The 17,507-nt window shown below is 42.7% G+C and overlaps 1 protein-coding gene across 3 annotated transcripts in view; it reads left to right on the top strand.

Moving 5' to 3' along the window:
- Positions 1-4,765: 4,765 nt before the first annotated feature.
- BCLAF3 (BCLAF1 and THRAP3 family member 3) overlaps positions 4,766-17,507 on the top strand; it is a 33,553-nt gene continuing 20,811 nt past the window's right edge. The window contains exons 1-4 of one of the 3 annotated variants that reach the window (XM_059839869.1): positions 4,766-4,868; positions 13,162-13,233; positions 15,218-15,796; positions 16,140-16,805. In XM_059839869.1, the coding sequence (XP_059695852.1) occupies positions 13,193-13,233; positions 15,218-15,796; positions 16,140-16,805 (1,286 nt within the window). In that variant the 5' untranslated portion in view covers positions 4,766-4,868; positions 13,162-13,192. Of the gene's footprint in view, positions 4,869-5,442; positions 5,505-13,161; positions 13,234-15,217; positions 15,797-16,139; positions 16,806-17,507 lie in introns of those variants that run through there. The other 2 variants (XM_059839867.1, XM_059839868.1) reach the window with 2 other exon arrangements.

The raw sequence follows: 17,507 nt of genomic DNA, 5'->3' as shown, positions 1-17,507 counted from the left end.
GTATTAGTTCATACACTGGGATTGTTTTCACTGGTATTTTGCCAACACCCTACCAAGTTCACACGGGCTGGATGCCCAGCAGCAATGGCACATTTTCATGTGTTGTTACAGGAAAGCCACGATAACCTTATAAATAAAACACTGGCTTTGTTACATCATGAGAGCCCAGGCTTGCTGGAGGCTGTCTTTGAAGAGCAATTCGGTGATGCTATCAGAGCCAAGTCATGCAGTTAGTCATCCTCTCACATTCCTTCAGGTTTTAATTAAACAATTACTTTCCAGCTTTCCTTAGATTTCAAGGCTAAAAAATGTAGGATGTATTTCCTCAATGAAGGAGGAAGTCATTATCTATTGCTTTGAGCCTAAACTGGAAAAAGTGTCAACAGTTCCACAGAAAACTGTTAAAGAAAGTTCTTATGACTGAATTTGGGGGTTACTGCTTCATTCTGGAACACATTCTTGTCTTGTCTGCATAAGGTATTACAGATTTGAAGTTCCTTTGACAAATAACCTCAGGAATTGACTTAAACCCCAGGGTCTGATTTTTTATAAATGAAGAGAAAGAGCTGATGCTCCTGTGCTGGGGACTTTGAGGTTTAGCTAATTTTGTTCCACTGAATGACAGAAATATTTTTTTATTACTACCATTAGAGGAAGCAAACAACCAACATGCCTGCAAAGAATTAGGCAGCTCACTCTCACTTCATAAGAGGAGACACACTTCATGGTTTGGTGAAAGCATTTTGATAAAAAAGTCCTGATTGCACTAGGGGTAGGAATGGATGAGAGGCAGAAGAAGAAAGCATGAATGTGAAACTCCTTCAAAAGGAGAGATCCAAGTTAATGAAGCCATGCAAACCTAATCAGGAGGCATAACAAGATAGTGAAGTACAAAAGAAAACATTTCCCTTTAGGTATTATGAGAGGTTGCTTGGTAAAACTATGATTTAACATTGGACAGCAGTTCCTGATGGTGGATAAAAATCATCCTGTGGGTGTTGACTCCACCAGGCCTTCTCTCACTGTTCCAAGACGCTTCTTCCCTTTTAACTGTCACCATCTACAGACTGTCTGTGGGCACCAAAATGAATGGTGTATGACAACCAAGCCAAACCACTCCACAACAAGATTTAAAGGCCCTTTATCTAGTACACCTCAGTGGAGAGCAGGTGTTCAGCAGGAGATGCTGTGGTGGTCAGCCCTGGCATTGCAGGCAAGTCCAGGTGATGCTCCCCAGCACAGTCTGAGGAGCACTTTCCTTGTTCTCTGCCTGCTTCTGTGCCTGACCTTGCCAACAATCAAGGAGATGGGGTTTTTTTAAAAAAATTTTTAATTAGCATAATGTGGTTCAGCAAAGGTTAGTGTCAAGAGTAACATTTTAGGTGGAAAATTAAATGCCTCCTTGAAAGAACAGATCCATAAGATCTGTCTGCTGTCAAGGGCTAGTTCCTGCTTTTGAATTTTAGGTAGCTTCCATTCATCATTTCCAAGTATTTAGCATTCAAACCACAGTTGTGCTCTTTCCAAAGGGAATGTTTACTAAATTAAGCATTAAAGGAATATGAAAGTGATTCTCTATTCTAATGATACTTAATTAGAAATAAAACATGGAAATAGATTAAAATAATTAGTCTTAATAAGCAGTAATTGCCAAGTCTTGTGCAATAGAATGGCCTTCCCAATTTAGAGGTGGAGAATAATGATGCTGTGGAGCTACTAATAGACACAGATTTAAATATTAATTTAACTTGTAAAGTATGTGTAAGTTGTTTTTTACTTAGACTACATGGTGTTAACCACAGAGATCCTTGTGTGCTTACTATCCACCAGGATAAAATCCATCCTGCTATCCATACATATAAGTTGAATCAAGACCATCTGAGGCAACATCAAGTAAATACATTGATAATGAAATCTGATAATATATTTTATGTGATGTACAAGTTTACCCTATGCACACAGAGGCTGTGTGTCTGTACTGAAAGCTCAGTTTTAGTTTCAAATCTGCTTTAAGTCTCAGTGCAGAGATAGCCCTCTACATACAGAGGTCAGGAAAACTATTACACCAGCTGAAGCAGGGAGTAAAGCCAAATCTTTTCTACTGTTAGCTGGACTTTCTGAATCTTGTTAATGAAAGGGTGGCTGCCTATACAGTGATTATCCCACATATTGCCACATATGGCAAACTGGGACTGCACCTTATCTGTTGGAACCACCCAGGCTGCACCAGGTTTTTTGGCAAAGTGCAGATCAATGGCATCTCTCTGCTTCAGTTTCACTTTTTCCATCTAAAGCTCATGGAGCCAATTCTCATCCTGAACTTCTATTAACAAAAAATTCCAGCATGGTAAAGAGGAAGCAAGTGTTGTTTGGTGAGGTTTGTCACTGTAATTCTGTGCCCTATGGGTCAGTAAATCTGCAGTCCATTTTAATTGCGAAAATGCTACAGCTAAATTTAAAATAAAGCTAAAAATAATCTTATAATTTTATATGAGAATTTCAAAGTGTTTCGGTGAATGCAGGAAATTCTTTCATACCGAAACCATGTGGGATTCCTTGTGTTTGAGTCCACAGAGAACCAAGCAGGATCCTGCAGACAGACAGCAAATGGACTGATAGCTGTGACAAGGGATCCCTCAGTCCCACCTACAATTCTCAGGCTTGAGAAGACAGAAAATTGAAGGTAATGCACTGCTGAAAGATCAGTCCTATAAAAGGAGGACAGGAAGACGTCAGCAGCTAAAAGTCCAAAGGACAGCCAAAGTTGGCAGCTCACACTTGTTGTCAGAACATATGGAAACTGAGACCATACCTTTGAGGGGGGCCAAAAGCAAGCAACTCTTCCTCTCCACTCTCTATTCAGTGAATATAACTTCACCCTGCTTAGGCCATGGCTTGATGACAGAGTAAATGCAACACTACGGCTCTCAGCTGGATCAAAAATGTCAAGACTGTGTGATGACAGAGTGATGAGTCTGGTTCTTTTTTTGGCTTAAATTAAATTGTTTAAAAAAAATGTTGACAAGGTTAACTTGGTAAGCTTTACACCAGATCAGATATCGCTTGCTTTTGCAGTTGTAATGATACTGGATCAGGTATCTAGGCTTCCTTTAGCTACTGTAAAAATAAAAAACCAACATCAAAACCATGCTTGGTCTAAAACAAAATTGTATGCCTGCATCTATGCTGAATCAAATTTATATTAATGAGTTGATCAGGCAATACACCACAGTATTCAAGATCCTTGACCAACAGCCTCAGACACCAATCCAATCTAGATAGCATCAGTGTCTCCTTGGTTTTGTGTGATCTATAAATTTATTTTCGAGTGGTTTTCAGCCAGAAGAAGATACTTTGTTTTGAAAGGGTTACAGTATGTTCACTGTGTCATTCTGTTGTTTATACCTCCTGAAGGAAAAACTGACACCAAACCTGTTGGGCCTGCTGGCTATCAGGACTGGCAATCAAGGGAATTAATGCATCCCAGCAGCCTAAAGAGCCTTCACGCCACTGGGACTGATTCTACCCCAGGCAAGGAGAGTGCTGCCATCCTCTAGTGCGTGCTCTGACGGGAACTCCAGGAACTTGCAAAAAGTCTTGGAGAGCTCTACCTGACACCCTGCAAGATGCCTCGACCGTCGCAGCAGCAGCCTGGGGGGAGGGAGCCATGGCTGCCTTACCTGCAGGCTGGGAGCAGCACCACAGTGGGTGCAGCTCCAGTGGCAGACCTGTCTGGCCTCGGGGACACTTTGGTCCAGGCTTTCCTGCCTGATCCACTACAGTGCAGCCAAGACCAGGGAAATACCAGTGATACCTGCCCAGGAAACCCAGGTGCTTGGGGCCTGCCCCACTCTGGCCATCGCTGGCCCTGCACAGGAGCTGCCAGCTGCTCCTTGGGCCTGAGGGGCAGTGAGAAGAGAGCCAGAAGAATTGAGTCTAACTCTCAGCCCTGCACAGGCCAGCCCCAACAACCACACCATGTGCCTGGGCTTCCTGAATTCTGTCAACATGCTTCTTGACCTCTGTCAGGCTTGGTGCTGTGACCACTTCCCTGGGGAGCCTGTTCCAGCGCCCAACCACCCTCTGGCTGAAGAACCCTTTCCTGATATCCAACCTAACCCTCTCCTGACACAGCTTCATGTCCACCACAGAGAAAAGATCAGTGCCTGCCCCTCCACTTCCTCTCATGAGGAAACTGGAGATCACAACGAGGTTTCCTCCAGGGTGAACAAGCAAAGTGCCTTTAGCCACTTTTTAGTTTCTCCTCTAGATCCTTTGACATCTTAGTGGGCCTCCTCTGGACACTCTCTAATGGCTTTTTATCTTTCTAATACTGTGGCGCCCAAAACTACCCCCAGCGCTGGAGGTGAGGCCGCCTCTGTGCAGAGCAGAGCAGGACAGATCCTCCCTCTCCCGGCTGGCGATTCTGTCCCTGACATGCCCCAGGACACGGCTGACCCTCCAGGCTGACCGTGTCACACAAGGGCTCTGCTTTCCACAGGGCATTCCAGGCGAGGTGCTGCCCAGAAGTCAAAACCCGGAAAGTGTCAGTGCACCCCCGTCCTCTGCTCTACCGCGGCCGGGACCCAGCGGCCCAGAGCCCACCCCGAGCAGCACGGCGGGGCTCCGGGCAAGGGGCCCCGTGTGAGAGGGGCGGTCAGTGGGCGGTGCCGGAGCCGCCCCCGCCCGGCCCCGCCGCCCCTCCCCTTCCGGGCCGCCCCCCGCCCGCCCTTTCTCTCCGCCGCGCCCGTGCGGAGCAGCCGCGGCCGGCGCGGCCGCCGGGACCCGCCCCGCCGGCTCGCCGGGCACCTGCTCGGGGCGGAGCGGCGGCGGCGGCCGGAGGAGCGGCGGGAGCGGCGCCGCAGGCGGTGAGTGCTGGGCCGGTGGCGGCACCACGGCCGCGGCGGGGCCTGGTAAGGCCCGGCGAGGGGGCGGGGGCGGTGCCGCGGGCAGGGGGACCGGCTGCCGCGGTCATTGTCCCCGTCAGCGCCGCCTGCGCGCCGGGAAGGAGCGGGCCGGGGTACTCGGAGCTCCGTCGCCCTCCGCCGCGCCCACCGAGGGCCGGCGGTCGGCCCGGCCCAGCCCGGCCCGGGGAGGTGAGTGGTAGTTGCCGCCCTCACTCCCCGCTCTGGCCCGGGCGCTGCTGGCCGGTGGCAGCGGAGCTGCGGGGATGGGAGCTCGGCGGGGACTGTGCTGCACCATCCTGGTCTGCTGACGGCGGGGTAGCCCGGAGCAGCGGCACCCGGAGCCGCCTCGCCCCGCGTGTGTGCCTGTCTGTACGGAGCGTGTGTGCCGCCGTGCGCTGCGCGGGGGCCGTCAGGAGGTTTGGGAGGGCCAGGGACGAAGCGTAGGGCAGGGGCACACGCCCGAGTCGCCGTGGGGCTGTCGGCCGTGCCCCCGAGTCGTGACTGTTCCAGAACACCCGTGTTGCTGTGAACCGTCTGGGCCAGCAGCCCCGCAGAGCTGAGGTCGCTGCTCACTGTTACTGTAAGGACACCTTAGAGGTGAGCAAGGCATAAATACCAACAGTCCGTGTTTCCAGTAATTTATATCTTGTCACACTCAGTTAAAGTCTCTATAAAAACTTAGAACGGTACAGATTTTGTGTAACAGTCATAGCTCAGTTTCAGTATGTGTTTGGTTTAGTGTAATGTATTTTCTAGATTGATTCAAGCCAAAGCAAGATGAATTGATGCCGATTTGAACAAATCTGAGGGTTTTTGAGACTTCTTTAAGTAATTTAGTTGATTATGCACAATTTTTTCATACACATCTGAGTGGGCGGTAATGTCTTGTAAGGAGTTGATGATAGCAGTCTCCTCACTTGGCTCAGCTCCACCTAGGACAGTAACACGTAATTTCTACTGCCATTCTTAAATGCCTCAAGTTGTTATAAATATAGTTCAGATTCTTGAGTTATAAGGGTTTAAAACAAAGGCTGCTCAAATTGCTGTGAGATTTTAATTACTTGCTTACTTTGTGTATGTTTGTGGACCTCAAGGAAAAGTGAATCTTCTGTGAAAGTCTTGCTGGGTGTGGATGGCTGGAAGAAGAACAGGGAAGAGGATGCCAGGAAGGGAGGGGAAGAAATATGCAAAAGGCATGGAAGGATCTTTGGTGAAGGATGTTGTGTTGTGCCAGCCTGACACAGGGCTGGGCAGAGGACACAGATGACTCTTCCCCTTTGGGGATTTTTTTTTTTCCTTTTTTTTAATATTGGTGTTGATGAGGTGAACTGAAATTAATTAACTTCCTTTAGTGACACACCCTGTTATCCTGATAAACCACTGTCTATCTTGAGTGTCCATGCACTCCTCCACATCTGCCTTCAGCAAAAGAACTGGTATTTCTGCCACTGCTTTTGTAAGAGTCATCAAACCAACTCTCCATGTGCCTGTGCTAGGACAAGATGGGCTTGATTTTGGTGCAGTCTTGGCTTGTGGGTGTTCACCTCTCAGGAGGTAACATAGGCTGGGTTGGTGTTGCAGACAAGCTGGTGAGGGATGTGGCTGCACACAGTTAGGTTTGCTTTTCCTCTTGGGTGGCAGCAGGTGCTTGCAGTCTGCAGGGAAGGAAGGAAGCATGACTGAGTCTTCCAGCAAAGATGCATTTCTGTGGTGTGACTGGGGAAGGCTACCTGGACTTCCCAGCCTCCTGGCAATGCTGCTCTGCAGCACCACTGATTCTGAATAAAGAATTATTTTATTTTGGTTTTCTGGTAATTTGTGACACCAAGGTGAAAAAGCAGAGATTTCCATCATGGTTTATATGTTTTGGAGAGCTTTCATAGGCTGGAAGTTGTTATGGTGTGTCTCTAAGACTGACACAAGCAGATTTAACACACCTCTGGTGTCCCCTTAAAAACTGGTCGGCAGATGTGGCTGGGTATGGTGCTATAAGGTTTGAAGTTCTGTACTGAACAGGTTTTAAAGGTCTCTAATTCAACATGTTATAGAAATGGCTCACTAATATATTTATGGGATGGGCTTTCTTTGTGTAAAAAAATTAGTTTGAGAGTGAAATACCTTATTTATTATGTGATAGGGATTTATCCTGCTCAGTCTTTCTCAGTTGGCATTCTAATCTGTTCTTTTGCAAAGGTGAGGCATTGCCTGCTAATTAGTGTAATTAAATGGGTCGGTTTTAAATGAGAACTCACTAAAAAGTTATATGCTCTGTAGACCTACTCAGTTATTTTTATTCATTTGATCAAATATGCAGGCATGGGGGAATATTTTCTATGTGTTTCAAGCAATTACTTAAAATTTGTTGGGTGGTCCACTAAGAAATTCTATATGCTTGAGCTAGGCTTGTACTTTCTGTAGTAAGTCTTCATCCTACTGTGAATGTAAGGGGGAACAATCATTTTTTTATCTCTGTCTGTTTGTGTAGCAAGCAGAGGAGAGCAATCCCCACATGCTGCCCCTGCCTGGCACTTCACTGGCTTGAGGCCCTGGTTGTCTGTTAACAGTCTTTGGCATTGGGATACCTGTGAAAAGCCTGCCTTCCCCAGCTTGTGCCAAAGAACAAGGATAAAGCTGATCAGGAGGACAGCTTCTAGAGCCACAGTGCATGTGGTTTTGCTAGGTTGAAGGGGTGTTTCTGCTGCTGCAGAGGCCCAATCTCTCATCAGAGAAACTGGAGCATCCGATCTGCTCACCTTGAGGGGTGACACATTCAGCAGGAGTGTGGTGCTGCCTCCTGCCATTGCTGCCCTCCATTCCCAGCTGCTCTGCCACAGCTGCCTGGGGAGGTGCTGTGGACCAGATCTGGAAATATAACATGGCATGAAAAGTGGAGGGGGGATATAAAGGATTATCTCCCTCATGATGTTGGTGGTAATGATTTAGGCTGTGAGACTGCAGTCGCCTCAGACCTGCCACAAAATATTGTGGAGATTCAAAGCATATCCATGGAGAGGTGGAAGGTGCTCCAAGAGTCATATAAGCCCAGGAGAGAGGATCTGTAATCATAAAGAGCCATTGTTGAATATCAGAGACCTATGAGAGAACCGAGGATGGAAATTTGGCTCTCAGTCATCTGCATTGATCTGTTACCTGCTGTGTTTTCTAAAAGAGGGAATGGTTTAGAAATCATTCAGCCAAGTTTCATTTGTCTCAGCTGGTTGTGTGCCCTTGACTTAAACTTGACTTAGCTTTTCTAGCTCATGGCTTTCAAAGCTGTTACACATGTCCTTCCCTGAGATGGTGTGCCTTGAGATGGGAGTCGCCTCCATGTGCTGACAGAACTAACAGTGGATGGTACTGAAGCCTGTCTAGGAAGCATTGAGGAGAGGAATCCTGTTGCAGGTTCAGAAACACTGAGACTGGTTTGCTGGGAGATGTTTCTCTGCTTTTATACCTTTTCCTGAGGATTTAGTGATGAGGGTGATAAGATTTGCCTCAAAGATGAATGGGCAAGAACGTGCCAGGCTTGTGTTCTGCTTGGATAGTGGGTGGAGTGGGCACTGCATGGGGCAGCTTTTGAATCAGCTCTTATAACCTACACAGTGGAGAAGTTACCAATTCTATACTTTTCATTTAACGATGGTGTAAATTGCTTTCTGTATTGCAGACCTAAAAAAAAAAAAAAAAAACCAACAAAAACCCCAACTTGGAGTCTGGATTGCAGCTGAGCTTTTAATTTGATTGAATTTCTGTCAAAGACATAGTTGTCCTGGTATTGAGAGTCTCAATTTCTGGTTTTTCTTTCTTGACAGACACTGCAGCAATACAGACTTTGGCGTGTCTCTTGCAGCTTCTGATGGATCCTCACCTAGAAGGCAGTCAATGAAAAGCTTGGAACTGCTTCTTTTTTGGGTTTAGTGAGAGAGAGAATAGTGATGTGGGTAGTTTTCCCAGCAAGTGTCAGTGTCAGCCTTCTTGTCAGCCATGAGACCCAGCCTTTGAGACCTGTTTGTCCCTCTCCTCTGAAATGTGTGTGGTGGTGAACAGGCAATTCCTCCAAAAGGGGTGGGGGGTGACATCCTCTTCACTGTAGGTGAAAGGCATTGAGGAGCAGCTCCCTGGTGATGAGCACTATTAGTATTGGTTTGCCCTTTGTGTATCCTGAGTAAGGTTTCTTCCATTATCTGTTCCATGTGATGATGGAAGGCACCAAAAAGTCATGTAAAACACACATTTATAGTCTGCTCCAGCAGAGTTAACTGCTTCTACTCAGTCTGTGCTCTTACTTGCAGGATTTTGGCTGTTTGGAGCTTGCTAATTTGGGGCTCTTTGCTTTAGAAAGATCTCCAGTTCCCTTCTGTGCAGCTAGATGATTGCAGTCATTTGTGATTTCTTGTTTCATGCTGGAGAAAGTAAAGAGATAGAAGATTGTTCTGTTCAGGAGAGCTAGTTGTAAAAAATCTACAGCCTTTCTGGAAGAACATATGTTCAAGTTGGCACATTCCATACAATTTCTGGTCATTTTTGATTTACTTGTCTCAAGATACTCCTTTCAGGTTTGTAAAAGAATTTTGTGCTTGTCAAAACACTAATATCCCAAGGGTGGAATTAAAGAAGAGCTGGTAGCAGGCTTGAGGCCATTACTCCCAAGAGGGAAGTTGTCTGAGTCCAGTTCCAAAAGTCAAGGGAAAGAAAATAAAAGGTGGGAGTCCCATTAATATTTAAAAACTATCTAAGCAGAGTTACTGATAACTCTTCCAATGAGTCACTTATTGTAACGTAGCAAACACAAGCAGCACTCTGAACCTAATAATGCTGCTTAGTTAAAAAAACAGTTCTTCATTGCCGAGTTATCCATGGGTCTTGGGTCTTTAAAGAGACAGGGGCAATTGTTGATTGTTGTAAAGTTGTTCATTGCATGAATGCATCAGCCTGAAGGCGAAGAGTTCAGAATATTAAAGTCTGTGCTAAAACCTTTCTGGCATAGAGTCCCAATGTTCTGAGCAGGAGCAGCTAGCAGAAGCTACTACCTCACCTTTTTTTGCACAACCAATACAGAGGGATTTTATTCATAAATCATCCAGTCAGCTATAAACACGATTCTAAAACATTCTTCCTACAGCTATCTGAGCTTAATTCTAATGTGCGAAAATAGTCTGTTCTTACACAAACCCGTTCTATCTGTCCTGTCTAGAAATGTAAGCAACTTTCTGCTATGTTTTCATTATGTCTGGAGCTAAGTTAATCTTTGAAAGGTATCACTACTGAACTTTAAACTAGGCTTTAGGGCTTGTTACTAGCTATCACAGTCTCTTAAGGCACTTAAAATATATGTCTGCTTACTTAAAACTAAAACTTGCACTCCTGCTTCATGCCTGTATGGCTTAATATATTTCAGTTTCTACAAAGGTTCTAATTCAATCCCTGGATTCCTTTCTCTCTCTGAGGGACTCAGAGAGGCTTCTATTTCATGTATTCCAGCACTTCATGTTTTTATAGTGACAGTGTCTCCCTAAGTCCAGCAGAACATTTTGGAGAAATTCAGAGCCCAGAGCAGCCAGGTCCTGGCACCTCTCCTCCATCATGACCTGTCTTTTCAGAAGCACCTGGATGCCTTACTTGGAAACTGTAGGGCCTTCTCTTGATTCAAGTAATTCTGCTACAGACAGGCTTGCTACCTGATACCATCCTACCAAAAACTTGCTTTTGGTATGGAACCATATTGCTGGTGTAGCTGAGGTGACTTAAACCTGGATTTAGCAACGTTTACAAGTTCTGTATAGATTAATATGCAATGCTGGTGTTACACTGGGAGTCTTGTTTTGGGGGGGAGTGTCTGCTGCGTTCATGTGGTGTGTTTCTCTGTGAGCAAATCCTAGTGCGTGGGTCATTTTTAGGAGGTGCGTTAGATGAACACTTCTTTCCACTAAACAAAAGGAGTGTCATCATTGGAAATTACAGCAGTCCTCCTTATCCTAAGGCAAGATCTAGGATGTGCTGTCACAGTCTTTCTCACGCTTTTAGGTATGATTGTTTAGCCAGTTTCAGAAAGAATAAGGAATTGGTTGTTATGTATGCCCAGTTTCTAGCTTTATCAGTCTGGCAGATCAAGTTCTGTACAGATGGTTGGGTGGAGTTTAATGGTACTTTTGTCTTTTTAGTGTTTACATACCCATTTGAAAATTAGGAATAAAGCTCAGAATTGAAGGGAAGGTAGAAAGAAAGAATTCGATTGGCATGTAAAAACATTGTCACTTCTAAAAGTTTACCAGAAGAGATGGTAGTAGTGAATCTTTAAAGCTTGTTGGACATGTGCCACATTTTGGAATGTGTTACTTAGGGACTGTGTTGTTTTTTTTGTTGTTGTTTCTGAAATACCGTTCTGTGAGATGTGTTTTTATGGGTGAACTATAGGAAACTATTTTGATTACAATATTACTTTTCTTTTAAAAATAATGAATAGTGTCATTGGAACATCATATCTAACTTTGACTAGTATGACTTCAAGTAAGCAAAGGGCCTGAAATTAATTCATGCTATGCAGTCCTCAGATATATGTCTTTAGGCTATAAGAGGCAGTGATAAGTTCATATTTGAGAGTTCAGAGAACAAATGCTTTATCTTGTCCTTGGGGTACTTTGGGGTTGTATTCTTTTTGCTTCACTGTCCCTTGCAACAATTACAACCTTGTGCTTTGTTACATGAAAAGATTGATTTTGGAGCAAAAAAATAAGTTATACAGGTTTTTCTTTAGAATTAAGCTAATGCTGCATCTTGCAAATAAATGTCTGGTTAGCTTACAGTGCAACTTGATGAGCAGTTTGTAGTTTAGGAGGTGGCTTGTCTAATGCCTGCCTGTGGAGTAGGCAGCAGAAGTATGCTGTATATTCTTCTCTTAAGCTACTACTGTTTCAGCCATGAGGTAATCATACCAAAAAGTCAAGTATAGCAGGGAGTGATACTTTGAGCAACCAGTGTGACTGAGGGGTGTGAGGCACTGGGTCAGGCATGTGGGTGCACACTACTTCAGGTAGTGCCTTAAAGCTTGCATGTTTTTCTCCCTTTTCAATTTCAGTTCATTAGGCAAAAGATTTAGTTAAAGGAATTATTTGAGCACTGGGAGTGTCATAAACACCATACTTTGCTAGCTCAGACTAGTTTTCTGTCTCCCTGAGTGTTTGTACAAAAATACAGAAAATACCATAGCATATATAGATTGGCATTGACCTGGGTGCATTCTTTCAGTTTCAAATGGTTGATTATTCATTAACTTTAGAGCTGCTGATAGATCTTTTTTTTGCATCTATATTTCTGGCCTTTAGGGCATTTTGTGGTAACTAAATCTGTAGGCATGGTTACATGGTCCAAACTTCAGTTTTTAACCAGTTACCCAATAATTTCATTCTGCTTTAATCGTTTGTGTTTGCTAAATAATGAGCAATCATTTAATTCCTATTCACCAGTCCATTACTGGTGAGTTTGTCTGCACTTTCATCACTTTTTTAATGAAGTTCCTAGGGTTTTTTTTTTTTTTTCATTCTTTCATAGCTTTTTTGAGAAGGATTGCCGGGAGCTACCTCCAGGAGTCAGGAGCAGCACTTTGTCATAGTGCATCCATTGTATATTTCGTGTGTCTAATTTGTAGGTTATTAACAGGTGAAGTACAACAATGAAAAAAGTGATCTTTTGTACTTGGTTTGATTTGGGTGGAGTATGTGATGACCTAGCAGTTAGGATTTGATGGAGTAGTTAAATCTTACAAGAAGTCTGCAACCATGTAAAAATTTTGTTGTATATGACAAATTTGAAGTTCAGTATATATGAAGCTCAGGATATAACTTGATGCAAAAACATTTTCCTTTATAAACTTTATTTTTAAAGCTGTCTGTTTGTCCCCTCTATCATCTACAGCATTCAACACATACTAATATGTTTTTCATTGCTGCAGCTTGCTTGTGAGTTTATTAGCATTTAAAGCAGGTTGAATAGACAGCATTACAAAATGGAGAGAAAAATGGAACAATGATCAAATATTTAAATAAATACATAAAGAAAATGTACTGTGTTTTAAGATCAGCAACTAGAGAAGAAAAGGTTGCTTGCCTTAAAATTGGTATTAGAGGTTTACCTTTTAAGTAAAACATCCTAAAAATATACACCTCACCCTAACTTTGAAGCTTCTAGTACTATACTTGTTGAAAAAACTTTCTGTTGCAACTTGTAATCAGACTAGTAAATGATATCATTTTTACAGCTTCAAGAAACTGATAAACACATGAGAAAAGATGACAAGATCTAGATCAAGATCACCACGATGGAAACCAAGGTAAATATCTACAGCTTGTGTTCTGAAATGTAGCTCTATGTAAGGATTTATAATTAGTACCTAAAACTTGCATTAAAGAAAGAAAATAGAAAATAGAATGCAGAATTGTAATTTCTAAAATGTGTTTTGTAATTTGCAGTTTACTGTACAGCTGAACACCTGTAATTTTTTATTACAATTTCTCTTAAGCTGGAAGTGTTCAGTTTTTGCAATCTGCCAAGAACGTTGTTCACCTTTTGTATTCTGGGATTTACAACTATGTTAAGCATAAAATCAAAGCTCCAAACTAGCTAACTTTTCCAGTCATTTTTTCTCAAGCACCACCTCGTGTACTGAATGTCTGTAACTCACTTTTGTTTTGCTTCTTGGCCTACAGGGAGGAACCGTTTAAAAAAAAAAAAAAAGTGGTTTTTTTTTTGTTTTCTTCTTTAAAAAGTTTCCTAGTTCAAACACCTTGGACTTTCTGAAGTTTGGGGCTGACTTGTAAGCTGGTCTTAAGCGCAGTTAGACATGCCATGCAGCGTAACACTGAGTGAAAACTTGTGGAAATGTGGGAGTCATTGTCCTTCTCCTTGGACATTAGCCTAGTAGCACGTCTTTGACATTTGTCACCAGGATAACATCCAGCTTACTTCATGTTGGGAGTTACCTCCCTCATTTTTAAGACTTGCAGTACAAATTTGGGATGCTAAAACCAGGAAGGTGGAATACAGTTTCAAGCTTTTGAGAATGTGAAATTATTGCTGGTTTTGGGTATCTCTTCAAAACAGACTTAAGTTGTGATGACCAAGATCAAGGGAGTTTGGATAACTCAGAAAAATGTGTGGGGTTCTTTATTTGTTTCTTTTGCTTTTAAAAAGAGAAATGCTACCTATGTCCACACTAGATTGATAGTTGTGAATGTCATTTGAGTAAGGGCAGCCCCAGCTCTCATTAAAATGCAAGCCCTAACCAGACCAATGTGGGATGGCAGCCACAGTGTAGGTGCTGTTGGAAATCAGCCATTATGGTTTTAGGAACATATGTGGTTCTGAGTTTGAACTCATTTGCAGAAATGGAGGAAATAGTTGTTCCAAACTGTTCATTTGCAATATGTGCACAAAGGAAGTAGCTTATTTCAACCTGGTTTTTGATGTTTTTTATAAAAGAGCATGTAAAGAGTGTGCAGTGAATACTTAAGTACATGCAGGACTGTTAGGTCGGTGATTATTTCTGGTTCTTGTTGGTAGCCTGCTTTTTTTTTCTTTATTTTAAGGAGATTTTGGCTAACAATTCCTAACAGGTTGCCCTCATTTTTATAACTGTAGGTAAAAATGCAGAGCTGAGTGATGCAATTGAATCTTTAATTGCAAAAGCTGCAGTGAGTGTGGAAGTGTGTGTGTATACATGTGTGAACATGTACATAGAATTATCCAAAAGGCCAAAGCATCTTTCTCAAACTTTTTTTTTTCTTCAGGAAAAAGCCTACCTGTATGACAGTTTAAATATATTTTGTAATGTTTCAGTCTTTCAGTTTTGAAGGTTGTTTTGGCATGCAAAGAAAATGTGAAAAGGCATTTTCCTCCCCTTTTAAATTTCTTTATACACTTATTTTTTTCCTTTCCTTTTTTCTCTTTGCACTGAAAAAGAAACATAGGGAATGCTTGAGAAGTGTGAAAATATGTATAACAGTTGTTCTCAATGTAGTGGAAACTTCATGTATGTGAAATTATTTTTAGTTTTAAATAAAACACTTCAGAGAGACAAAAATGATTGACTTGCTGCAATTTCCAGTGTGTAGTTTTACTATGAAAACTTTCAACAGAATAAAAGTAAGCCTGATACTCAGCCAGAAAAATGCCACTTCAATATCTTGGTGTTCATTTTTTCACAAGCTGATTAAAATTATGTACTAAACTCTACTTCCTTAGGAAATAGATGTTCTCATTAAGAAATTGATTTAATTTTATGGAACTACTCAAAGTGGATTTTATTTTTGCTTTAGGTCCCTATCTCCAGCTTTTAGGACTCCAGAGCACCATAGGCAAAGGCATGCTCATATTAATTATGACTGTGAATATAAAAGCTTTCGTAAGGACCCAAAAAAGTCTATGCCTTGGAGAGCAGAAGATGAAAAGTATGGACAAGGCAATTCCAGGTTTGCGCCTCATGGAAATAACCACCAGAGAATATATGAACGTAGGTCACCTTCACCAAACTTGAAAAGAATTCCCATGGAAGATGCTTACAGTCATAAGCCCTACAGAACACATTCATCTGAAAGGACTGAAAGCAATAGGAGATGCCAATTACCACCAAAATACTCGGAAGTACCTTATAAAGAGCATGATCGTCCGTTTTACCAGCACAAAATGGAGGACAGATACATGTTTGATCACTACAAAGTCACTGGAAATGAAAAAGGAATGAAACCTTTTCATAGACCATTAGGGCCTTCATGCAAACTTGAAAGAAAATGGCATGAAGATGACTTGAGGCACCAGAGGTTACATGAAGAGAAGTATGGTCAGTCACCCAGAAGAGTTTCTGATGAATTTACGACAAGGAGCTCTTTACAGAAGAGGTATAGGAATAAAATAATTAAACCCTGGGTATTGTGGTGTAAAGCCTCAAGTGAAGGTCTATTTTCATTATAGTTGAAGATATCCACCTTGAAACACGTTGGCCACTTTGTAGTTTAATTATGGGCGACTGGTAGTAGTGAAGTATTTGTCTTTTAAGTAAATCGTATTGCTGGCTAGAGTATGAGAGGATAATATTTCCCTCTTAAGAGCCCCTGCACATCTGTACCTTGGCGCGAGGGATTATGGGTTAACTTGCCACGCATTCTGCTGTCCAACATTCTGCACATATAAGTTCTCGCTTTCTTCTCTAGTGCAAGTGTAAATTGCTTTATGTCAACACAGGTATCCTGAAGATCACGATTACAGAGAATATGGGCACGCGTCTAAAAGGGCTAAGGAAATGGAGAGGTATGACGGTGGAGATGTAGCGAGAAATTCCAAGTGGAAGCAAGAACGTTCTTTTCCACCCTGCCAAGAAAAGGAGGAGCAGAGATACCTGGCTGCGCAGTCCCAGCGGTCGGCCGAGAGGGAGCACTTGGGGGGGTCTGTCACAAAGGTAGCCTACGAGTACAGTCACAAACGGCGCCGGCATCCCGACGGGGAGAAGCCTTTTGCAGGCGACAGAGCTCAGAAGTACGTGAAGCAGGAAGAGCAGAAGTATGGCTCTTCCAAGGGTGCCAGGAACAGCAAGGAGCTGGATTACTGCAGTGGGGGCAGAGCCAGGCGGACTGAAGAACGGCACGTTGAAGAACCTGTTAAATGCAGTTCAAAGAAGGGCTGCAATGCTTGTGTTAACTCTTCCAAAACAGATGTTGAGCTGAGGTCTTTTAAAAACAAACTGAATGAAAGAGCGAGGAAAGATGGGGAATTGAGGAAAAATGTAGATTCCTCCAATAGCCAGCGTGATGCAAGTCATACTGTTTCAGATGTGAAAATGTCAGAGGCCAACTGTATGAGAGAACATCTCACAGTCAAAGTGGATATGAAGAAAATGGTGACAAAGTACAGGTATTCTTTCACCTCTGCTTTCTTCCTGTCTCTTTACAGTTCATGAATATTGGAGGGAGGCATGGTTTCTTTAGGAGGTAACCAGGGCAAACTGTGATTGTACCTTTTTCGTTTTATTTCTTCTAAAATGTTAACTTTCCTGTCCGGGCAAGTTTAATATTCAACCTCTATTAAAATAAACAAATACAACCAACCAAAAAACCACAACATTTTATGGAGATTTAGGAAGTGGAAAGAGTAGATATGCCTGATACAAACCTGTAGTTAGAAGTTGGTTATGATAAATAAATGTGTTATTTTTATTTGAAAACAAAAGCCCCAAAAGACCAAAACCCAAATGCAGATAAGCGTAGTCCTGTGCTTTCATCTGAAATACAGTGGTATTTTTTTAAACTGTCTTCCCATCTTTTCTAAAAATCAGCTAACCTTGAAATGCATAAATTTCAAGCACATATTGAGATGTTCAAGATCTCAAGTTCAGTAAAACTGCAAAAAATGAGAGATCTCTGTGTTGTCATTTATTGTTATAACAAAGTGGCAACCTGTGGAGGCATCAGAACTAAAAAGCAGTAGAGTCCGCTTAAAAATGTCTTCTGTGTAATACTTGTGTTTGTATTTGGCATTCCCATTGCTGGCTGCAATGGAAGAAAAAGTGACAGTAGTATAAAATTTAGATGATAAATACACGGTAGAGAGTAAGCA

This window comes from Haemorhous mexicanus, chromosome 2, assembly GCF_027477595.1.
Source record: "Haemorhous mexicanus isolate bHaeMex1 chromosome 2, bHaeMex1.pri, whole genome shotgun sequence".
In the NCBI taxonomy this organism is placed as follows: domain Eukaryota; kingdom Metazoa; phylum Chordata; class Aves; order Passeriformes; family Fringillidae; genus Haemorhous; species Haemorhous mexicanus.
This window is presented reverse-complemented; position numbering and strand designations above follow the sequence as displayed.